Source organism: Anomaloglossus baeobatrachus, chromosome 7, assembly GCF_048569485.1.
Source record: "Anomaloglossus baeobatrachus isolate aAnoBae1 chromosome 7, aAnoBae1.hap1, whole genome shotgun sequence".
NCBI classification, from domain to species: Eukaryota; Metazoa; Chordata; class Amphibia; order Anura; family Aromobatidae; genus Anomaloglossus; species Anomaloglossus baeobatrachus.
The window spans coordinates 298,857,354-298,867,944 of NC_134359.1; the positions used below are offsets into that span (position 1 = coordinate 298,857,354).

Below are 10,591 nucleotides of genomic sequence, written 5' to 3' on the forward strand. Positions count from 1 at the left end.
TTTCACTCTACAATGGCGTCTGCTGAGCTGAGGGACGAGCTGGACTGCTCCATCTGCCTGAGCCTCTATACAGATCCCGTATCCCTGAGATGTGGACACTTCTTCTGCCGCTCGTGTATTGTGAGTGCGCTGGATGCACAGGAGGCGGCTGGAGTGTATTCCTGTCCTGACTGCAGAGCACAATATCCGGAGCGTCCGGCCCTGGAGAAGAACCGGAAGCTGAGGAACATAGTGGAGCGTTTCTCATCTACTCAGCCTGAGATGGAGGAGACCAGAATCTTCTGCACTTACTGTACAAAGTCCCCTGTCCCGGCTGTGAGATCCTGTCTACACTGCGAGAGCTCCCTGTGTGGCAAACATCTGACAGCCCACAACAAAGCTGCTGATCATATATTAACAGAACCTACCGACTCTTTTGGTCACAAAAAATGTTCCCTCCACAAGAAAGTTCTGGAGTATTACTGCCCGCAGGACGCGGCTTGTCTGTGTGTGTCTTGCTGTCTGGTTGGTGAACACCGAGGACACCAGGTGGAGCTTCTAGATGAGGCTTCTGAGACCAAGAAGAAGAAATTGAGGGAGTATCTGGATGAACTGAACCCAAAAAAAGCAGAAATTCAGGCAAGAGTCCAGAATCTACAGGATCGTAAGAGGAAGATCCAGGAGAAAGCCTCCGATAAGAGGAAGAACGTCAGTAAGATATTTATGGACATTAAGAATCAACTGGAAATGGCAGAAAAGAAGGCACTGAGCGAGGTCTCCAGGCAGGAGGAGAAGAATGTGTCCCAGATATCTCATCTGATCAAGACGCTGGAAATACAGGAGGACGAACTGTCCAGGAAGATGCATCATGTGGAGGAGATGTGTCTTGTCACCAACCCAATAACACTCTTACAAGAAAGTGACATTATAATGTCTAGTCAAGGAGCTGAGGAGGACACAGGGGGAGATGGTGGAGAGGTCAGTTCTGAGGAGGATCTGGATAAGGTTCTGATCTCACTGACCTTACTCCGATCTATGAGGGATATTGTCACCAATGTAACATCAGAGCTCGGGTTCCATGTCCCAGACATATTGCTGGATGTGGACACTGCTAATAGATGGGTGAAGATATCAGAAGATCTGAAAATGGCAATACATATAGGAGAAAAACAGAACAAACCAGAATCATCAGGAAAATTTGTGACTTACCCCCAGGTGTTAAGCAGATGTGGCTTTTCCTCAGGACGACATTACTGGGAGGTGGAGTGGAACCAGATAAGAGAATGTGCCATCGGATTGTCCTATCCCAGTATAGAAAGGGAAGGAGATCAGTCTGGTATTGGATATAGTGATAAATCTTGGGGTTTGGATATTTATGATGGAGGATATAAGGTATGGCACAACTCAAATGTATTAATCCTCAGTATGAAGCCAACATGTCCGACACTTGGTCTCTTCTTAGACTATGAGGCCGGGCGTCTGTCCTTCTATGAGCTGTGTGACCCCATCAGACACTTACACACCTTCACCGCCTCCTTCACTGAACCCCTACATGTGGTCTTCTATGTGTATGAAGGAGCCTCTGTGACAATAAGAAGCTGAGGTTGAGATTAAATGTTAATGGTGATTTGTCCAGTTGTTGATTGTTAATGGATTATTTCCACCTCAGTAAGTTGTGGTAGATGGATGGGATATGACATAACTTTCTTGACTGCTGGGACCCCACTAATCCCGAGAATGAACCACCGCTTCCCTCAATGAGTATTTGATGTATTTTTGATGCTTCGTATTTTCGAGTAGAAGAGGCAAAGCGTATTTCACTAACATCAAGCTGCTGTCATGTCTCTAAATCTCACCCCATTGTGCTATTTTTTATACTACGGAAACTGAGCGGCATGAGATTTTAAAATTCAGAATATACCAATTTCTCTTGCGGTAAATATAATTATTGTTTGCAGATTTTCCCCATAGACACAAGGAAAGTCTGCAGATAAAAAAAAAAAAACAGAGTGGAAATGCATGTACAGTCCCTTTCACACATCCGTGTTTCTGATACCTGTAACGTCCGTTTCCACACGTATCGGAGACACGGACACACGCGCACACATCTGTGTTTTTTCACAGACCACGTGGCCATGTGGAACACACATGTGCTCCACATGGCGACATGTCTGTTTTTTTTTCCCGGCAGCACGGATGTTACACGGGCCACACACTGATGTGATCTGTGTGACACGCACTGGAGAAAGCACATGTCACTTAAGAATAAACAATTGTTATACTCACTTGTCTCTGCCTCTGCTCTCTCCAGCGCTGCTGTCTCTGCCTCTGCTCTCTCCAGCGCTGCTGTCTCTGCCTCTGCTCTCTCCGGCACTGCTGTCTCTGCCTCTGCTCTCTCCAGCGCTGCTGTCTTTGCTTCTGCTCTCTCCAGCGCTGCTGTCTTTGCCTCTGCTCTCTCCAGCGCTGCTGTCTCTGCCTCTGCTCTCTCCAGCGCTGCTGTCTCTGCTCTCTCCAGCGCTGCTGTCTTTGCCTCTGCTCTCTCCAGCGCTGCTGTCTCTGCCTCTGCTCTCTCCAGTGCTGCTGTCTTTGCCTCTGCTGCCTCCAGCGCTTCTGTCTTTCCCTCTGCTCTCTCCAGTGCTGCTGTCTTTGCCTCTGCTGCCTCCAGCGCTTCTGTCTTTCCCTCTGCTCTCTCCGGCGCTTCTGTCTTTCCCTCTGCTCTCTCCGGCGCTGTTGTCTTTGCCTCTGCTCTCTCCAGCGCTGCTGTTTCTGCCTCTGCTGTCTCTGCCTCTGCTGTTGCACCCGAGTCCCGCTCATTAAGCTCATGCATATTCACTACACTCAATGTGGACCCGGAAACAACAGTAGTGTCAGGGACAGGTAAGTATACCAGCTCATGCTGCCCGTGTGCTATCTGGATGTCACACAGATAGCACGGGGACAGCACACGGAACACACACACACACACACACACACACACACGCGCGCGCTTTCACCAAAGACTGTGCAAAACGTTTGTGTTTCTCACAGATGTGTGAAGGAGGCCTAATCCTCACATAGTTTTATCAAAGCTAATTTACAGGTAGTTTGCAAAACAATGCATTTTTATTTAAAATATGATCTACCCCCAAAAAATGCATTAAAAAACTAATAGGTGCAGAAATGCTTCAGAAAATCTTCAACATCAAAAACTCCACAAATCTTCATTGTGGGAACGAGGCCTGAAAGATTGTGGCAGCACAGCTTCGCTCATGGGTTACCGGCATCAGGAGATCTTCACCAATCACAAATTGATAGTAGATTGTAGCTACATGTACAAGCCATTTACAAGATGAGAAAAGTCCTTTTAGGCCTCAATCATTTGTGATTTTATTGTATATAAAAACATGGACTGTTGTTCATCTCCGATCCTTCACCGACTGCAGATTGATGCCATTTTTGTGCTTTTTCTGTGATTTTTTTTTTCCAGGCCAATTGGTCTTCAAAACACGTGACCATACGACCAGCCCCATAGGCTGTAATAGGATCCATATACAATGCTGAAAAATATACACCACCAATCTATATAAATACAAAAATATAAATATGTGTATGTATGTATGTGTGTGTGTAATATATATATATATATATATATATATATATATATAAAAAATAATAATGAAAAAATGATTTTTTTCATTAGTTTTTTTTATATACATTTATATTTTAGTATTTATATAAATTGGTGGTGTCTATTTTCAGCATTGTATATGGATATGTATAACACTGGTACCTTGTGCTATGAATATTTGCATATGCATTAATTGTTCTTTCCTTGCAGAGTGGAGCCGTGTGCATTGTGAGCCGTCTATATCCATGTGTATGTAATTTGGTAATTAGACTTAGTATTGGAATTTTTTTCAGCTTTTTCAGTGTCATGTTTGTATAAATGTATACGCCTTAGTTCAGACCACTGTCAAGACTATAGGCTTTGCCCGAAACGCGTAGACCGGTCTGTCCCTGCTGTCTATGACTGATTTTATCATGTTTTAAATGTGTGATTTTTATGTGCGGATGCCGGATACAAATCTGTTTTTGCCAGTTCTCTGAAGAGTTTTGTTCTGGAGGGGTCACTTTCTATTCATTTCTATTATTAAAAATACATTGCGGCTTTCGTGTTCGGACTTTTGAGCATTTATTTTCCACTTTAGGTTTTAGAAAACGCCTGGTGGGAGAAGACAGAGAGCGGTCAGGCCATTGTGTGACACACGGAGCGCTGTGTATACAGGACGCCGGGCATGGGTCGGTTCCTCTAGCGTGTGTCACGGGTGGTGATGGCTGCGTCCAGCACCTGGCGCTCCGGTGACTGGGGATGTGCGGGGTTACCGCTGCCGTGTGACTGTCCCCTCTCTTTAGTGGTGATCAGTTACGTTACCCCATAGTGTTAATGTGGTGGAGGAGATACGTTAACAGTAAACCAGATGAACCTTACTTGATTAGAAGCCAAAAAAGGTTCACTGCCACAGATGGGTCAACATGTTCAGATGACACAGCTAGAAAGACGGCCAAATAGCAAATGGATGCAGGGATACAGTCACACATGAGGCGTGATGGCAGCGAGTGCAGACAGAGCCTATCCTGCTGACCAAGCTGACACAACAGAGGTGGATTCCTTCCATCCCACTGGAGCGGCGGTCTCCAGTAGACCCCATGTTTCCGTTCTCTCCACCCTTCATGTATAGTAGGTTCTCCTGTGTGCCCATCTTCTTTATAGGGGACTCCTTCAAGGGCCTGTACTCCTCCTATGTCCATCAGCACTAAGTTTCAGGTAGGCTAAAGTCGCTGTGCTGACCAGAACCTTCCATCTTCCTAAGGGGGAGCAAGTACTTGGGGATCCTACATGTAGTTTCAGGTCTGTCCGTTCCCATACAGCTCACTGGAGCGGCGTTCACCAGCAGACCCCATGTTTCTGTTCTCGATCCCCTTCATGTATAGTAGGTTGTCCTGTATGTCCATCTTCTTTATGGAGGTTTCGGGTCAGTCCGTTCCCATACAGCCGGTCGGAGCGGCGTTCTCCAGCAGACCCCAAGTTTCCGTTCTCTCTCCCTCATGTATAGTAGGTTCTCCTGTATGTCCATCTTCTTTATGGTTTTTTTTGGGTCACTCCATTCCCATACAGTCGGCTGGAGCGGGGTTAGAGTTCCTCTACATGCTGATGTGCACTGGCTGAGCTCTGACTAAACTCTGAGGTAACTTAGACTCCGCCCCCCGAGCTGCTCTGCCCAGCAACTGACTCACTCCTCATTACCTGAGATGAGGCAGCACTTACAGAAAATATTGCAAAACAGCTGTAGTATATACATAATAAGATAATATATATATATATATATATATATATATATATATATATATAATAAAATCCCCAGCTCTGGGGCAACACGACTATAGCGGTATAATCTAGACCAGGCCCCATCCAAGCAAAAACTGAAAAAACCTCCTCACAAGACGGCAAATACCGTACTCCCCCCCCAGGAGGCGCTGAAACAATTGCAAAATAGCTGTAATATATACATAATATAAGATAGAGATATATATATTATACACCCAGCCTCTGGGGCAACACGACTATAGCGGCTCCTGATATAATCTGCTCCAGACCAGGCCTCGTCCTATCAAAGACAGCAAAGACCTCATCACAATGCAGCAAATGCCGTACTCCCCCAGAGGTGGCGCTGATCCTGGAGCGGCTTCTACTGGAAAAATTGTCATTTTTCACTCTTTAATAAAAACAAACAAAAAACCTGTGCCTCCTCTCAGGACTACATTTCCCATGAAGCCTCAGTGCGGCTCAGGTGATTGTGATCGAAGGTTAATAAGAACTGGAGGATTTCACTGATGGCAAAGTCTGATGGCTGAAGAAGGTATTGCAGGTGAGTGTTGAGCCCGTGTATCTAATCCCCTCCTGTGTGATACTGTCTGCTGAGCCGTGTATCTAATCCCCCTCCTGTGTGATATTGTCTGCTGAGCCGTGTATCTAATCCCCTCCTGTGTGATACTGTCTGCTGAGCCGTGTATCTAATCCCCCTCCTGTGTGATACTGTCTGCTGAGCCGTGTATCTAATCCCCCTCCTGTGTGATACTGTTTGCTGAGCCGTGTATCTAATCCCCCTCCTGTGTGATACTGTCTGCTGAGCTGTGTATCTAATCCTCTCCTGTGTGATACTGTCTGCTGAGCCGTGTATCTAATCCCCTCCTGTGTGACATTACTAAAAAAAATGGATGACCGTAAATCAAGCAGTTGGGTCATGCAGAACAGTCCATGTGAAAGCCTTGGATGTGCCTAGTGCCCCATTTTCTCCCACCCTTAGGCCATGTGCCCACGGGAGCTTGCATCTGTGGATTTTGCCGTGGAAAACCTGCAGATTTTTCTGCATTTTCCAGATAAATCCGCAGGTTTTAGCTTGTACAGTCACCCCCATGTTATCCTATGGGACATGGGGAGTGCTGTGTCCACGCTGCGGAAAGTGCAGCTGCCGACTATGCTGCGGATGTAGGCATCCGCATGTATAATTGCATGTCAATTATTCATGCGGAATTACCTGCGGATGTCCCAGCCCTCCGCTATGAGATGAGAGGCCGGGACGTCCGCAGGTAAGCCGCATGAATCTCCCCATGTTTCCCGCAGCTATTCCGCTGTAATCTAGCAGCTAAAAATAGCTGCGGGAAACATGCGCTCGTACCTGCGGATACATCCGCAGGTACGAGCGCCCGTGGGCACATAGCCTAAGGCAGCGAGCCCACGATCAGCGGTTCAGCTGTATTCAAACTGCTGCGTTGTTCAGTACAAGCGATTTCTAGAAATCGTGTGCTGCCTGTGGCATAAACTGACCTGCGGTGTGGCTTTGTGAGCCACAAATGTCAATTCTCTGCTGCGGCGTCGCAAGCTTTCTCCATAGGGAGAACACAAGCGAGAGACCACAACTGCCCGGATCGTGGGCACGAGCAGCCGCCGTCTCCTGCAGAGGAGACTCTCAGGTCAGGACCCGCCGTGTCCAGGATGCAGTGGGTTCTGATTGTAGGGAACATAACAGGTGCAGTCCACAGCTTGCCCTATCCAGGATAGCCTGCTCTCTCCCTTAGTGCGTACCAATACGTTTTTTCAGTTAAGATTTATAAGGCGACCGTTTATGGCAAATTGGACACAAGGGACATCAAAGTCATTCACAATCACAGGGACTGACCGCACTAAGCTGGATATAACGGCACTGTGTAAAGGGTGATGTCTTTCTGATTGACCAAACTGCTTGATTTACTGTCATACAAAAGAAACCGTGTGAACATGGCCTAAAGGTGAAATGGGAGTTGGCGCCTCCTGGAGGCCAATCAGTGGTGGAAAATTGTCTTAATGTGATAAATGACTGCAGTGGCCTCCTGTGCTGTGACTTGCTCTAAAGAGATTGAACGTCCTACTGAGGTCACTGATTAGCTGCAGCGCCATTGACCTGTCATCAGAGTAGAAGCAAATACCAGACACCGGAAGCAGCAGCAGCAGAGACTCACGGTGGACTTGGAGATGGTGAGCAGTGATGGCAAGAAGTAACTGGGGTGGAAAGTGGCAGACTGGCTTCTCAGGAGAAGGAGAGCGATCGTGCTCCAGGATTAGGGTTACGAACAAAGGAGCTGCTTCGATAGTGGGGACTCTGAAACAGCGAAGAGAAGAGGGGGACGGAGGCAAAGTGTAGGCCGAAGTTAGGAAGTTTGGGTGAAGGAATATTGAGTTTTCCAGTCCCAAGTAATTATGTTTGGAGAATAGAGAGCTCATAAGTGACATACAGTAAGAGCCTGTGGAGGAAAAGGCACAATAGGGTCTTACCAGGTAGGCAGGAGAAGAGGTGAAGAATGTACTCACTTATAGGGGTTGTGAAAGGTCACCACACCTAGAGAAGAATGTAATGGTGGAGATGGCTGCAGCACTGGGGAGTCAGGCAGATAAAAAAAATTAATCAAGAGACCAGTTGTCGTCGCTGCGCTTGTCACCACTCCAAAGACGAAAATTAAATCCTCAAAGTCTTTATTAGAGGAGCTAATATAAGTCAACGCGTTTCTGGGGTCACAGCTCCCTTCAGGACAAAATGTCACTGACAAGGATAGTCAAATCCTGTCCTTGTAAATTTATATTTGGAGTATGATTGGTATTAATCAGTCTTTCTTCCTCTTCCAGAATGGAATACCCCGGAGACAAGCTGGACTGCTCCATTTGCCTAAGCCTCTACACAGATCCCGTATCCCTGAGATGTGGACACTTCTTCTGCCGCTCGTGTATTGTGAGTGCGCTGGATGCCCAGGAGGCGGCTGGAGTGTATTCCTGTCCTGACTGCAGAGCAGAATATCTGGAGCGTCCAGCCCTGGAGAAGAATCGGAAGCTGAGGAACATAGTAGAGCGTTTCTCATCTCCTGAGCCTGAAACAGAGGAGACCGGAATCTTCTGCTCAGAGTCTCCTGTTCCAGCTGTGAAATTCTGTCGGTATTGTGAGACTTCCGTATGTGACGACCCCCTGACAGCACATGACAACACATTAGATGACATGGTAAAACCCCCTAGATCTTTTGCTTGCATAAAATGTCCTCTCCATAAGAAGGTTCTGGGTTATTACTACCTACAGGATGTTTCTTGTCTGTGTGTGTCTTGCTGTAGGGTTGGCGACCACCAAGGACACCAGAAGGAACTTCAAGATGAGGCTTCTAAGAAGGAATATGTGGATGAACTAAGCCCACAAAAAGCAATTCAAACAAGAATCCGGACTCTACAGGATCGTACGAGAAAGATCCATGCGAAAGGCTCAGGTAAAAGGAAGAGCATTAATAGGAGATTTATGGACATTATGAAACAACTGGAAGTAGCAGAAAAAAGAGCACTAACTGAGGTCTTCAGGCAGGAGGAGAAGATTGTGATGCAGCTATATAACCTGATCCAGAAGCTGGAAATACAGGAGAAAAAGCTGTCCAGGAAGATGCGTCGTGTCACTGACCCATTTAGGCTCTTACAAGAAAGTTACATTACAGAGGGTAGTCTTGGAGGTGTTGGCGACACAGGGGGAGATGGTGGAGAGGTCGGTTCTGAGGAGGATCTAGATGAGGTTCTGATCTCACTGACCTTAATCCGCCCGATCAGGGATATTGTCACCAGTATAACATCAGATCTCGGGGTCCCTGTCACACACATATTTTTGGATGTGGACACGGCTCATAGATGGGTGAAGATATCAGAAGATCTGAAAACGGCAACAAGATCTGAAGAACAGGAGAGGCCAGAATTATCGGGAAGATTTGTGGATTACTCCCAGGTGTTAAGCAGATGTGGCCTCTCCTCAGGACGACATTACTGGGAGGTGAAGTGGAACCAGATAGGATTATGTGGCATTGGAGTATCATATCCCAGTATAAAAAGAGAAGGAAATAAGTCGAAGATTGGACTGAATGATAAATCTTGGTGTTTGGTTTTGTATGATGGAGAATATGGAGTCTGTCTCAACTCGCATATACTAACCCTCAATGTAATCCAAAGATGTCCAACACTTGGTCTGTTCTTAGACTATGAGGCCGGGCGTCTGTCCTTCTATGAGCTGTGTGACCCCATAAAACACTTGCACAGCTTCACCGCCTCATTCACTGAACCCCTACATGTTCTCTTCTATGTGACTGATGGAGCTTCTGTAACAATAAGAAGCTGAGGCCGAGATTTAATGTTAATGGGTGACTTGTCTGTTGTTGACCGTTCATAATTAATGGGTTCCGTCCATCTCATTAAGTGGTGGTAAATGGATAGGATATGCCATAACGTGACTTTCTTAAGGCTTTCCACGATGTGTATTTTCGTGCACTAAAAAACCCCGGTGTATTAGATTAACTTCAAACTGCATGGGATTTCTCGATTTCACCGCCACTGCCTTTAAAATACGGAAACTGACCGGCGCCGCAATTCTGAAATCCACAACCTAAAAACGTATCTTCTGGTAAATATACGTTTCTTTGTGGCTTTTGCCCATAGACTTCAGCAAGACAAAGAGTCTGCAGATAAAAAAAAAAACAAAAAAAAAACCCCCCACTGTTCTGCATAAAAAAACGCATATAATCCATACATATAATTAACAGGAAGTTTTCATAGCCAGTTTTATTTAAGATGTGACCTAATACAAATGCCCTGAAAAGACACAAATAACCTAATTTATCAAATAGGAGCAGTAAATCTGCAACCGGAGAGTCTCAAATCCTCATTGTGTGAACAAGGCCTAAAAGATTGTGGCTGCGCTCATGGATTTACCCCGGTGACTCGAATTCTCGGAATCAGAAGATCTTCACTATCACAAATTGATAGTATATTGTAGCTACATGTACAAGCTTTATAAGATGGAAAAGCCCTTTAGGCCTCAATCATTTGTATGTGATGTTTATCGTATGTAAAAAAATATGGACTGTTCATCAGTGTCGGGTTTACCACCTGTGATCATCTCCGATCCTTTACAGTGTAATCATGTACCGCACATTGATGCCATCTTGGTTTTTTGTTCCTCCCCTAATTATTTTCAGACCATTCAGTCTGCAAAAGACATGGACAGGTGACTTGCGGATATCTAAA

The 10,591-nt window shown here is 45.9% G+C and overlaps 2 protein-coding genes across 2 annotated transcripts; both read left to right on the forward strand.

Annotated features, from left to right (window-relative positions):
• Positions 1–3,638, forward strand: LOC142246508 (E3 ubiquitin/ISG15 ligase TRIM25-like). Its single transcript, XM_075319570.1, has one exon. It carries the CDS (start codon positions 13–15, stop codon positions 1,579–1,581), a length of 1,569 nt encoding a protein of 522 aa, XP_075175685.1. The 5' UTR covers positions 1–12; the 3' UTR covers positions 1,582–3,638.
• Positions 3,639–8,177: 4,539 nt separating this feature from the next.
• Positions 8,178–9,686, forward strand: LOC142246775 (E3 ubiquitin-protein ligase TRIM62-like). Its single transcript, XM_075319825.1, has one exon. The coding sequence runs from the start codon at positions 8,178–8,180 to the stop codon at positions 9,684–9,686; it is 1,509 nt and encodes a 502-aa protein (XP_075175940.1).
• The last annotated feature ends 905 nt before the right edge of the window (positions 9,687–10,591 follow it).

What these genes read in the sequence shown, in the direction of transcription:
- LOC142246508 (XM_075319570.1), top strand. Translation starts at nt 13, where the DNA reads ATGGCGTCTGCTGAGCTGAGGGACGAGCTGGACTGCTCCATCTGCCTG.
- LOC142246775 (XM_075319825.1), top strand. Translation starts at nt 8,178, where the DNA reads ATGGAATACCCCGGAGACAAGCTGGACTGCTCCATTTGCCTAAGCCTC.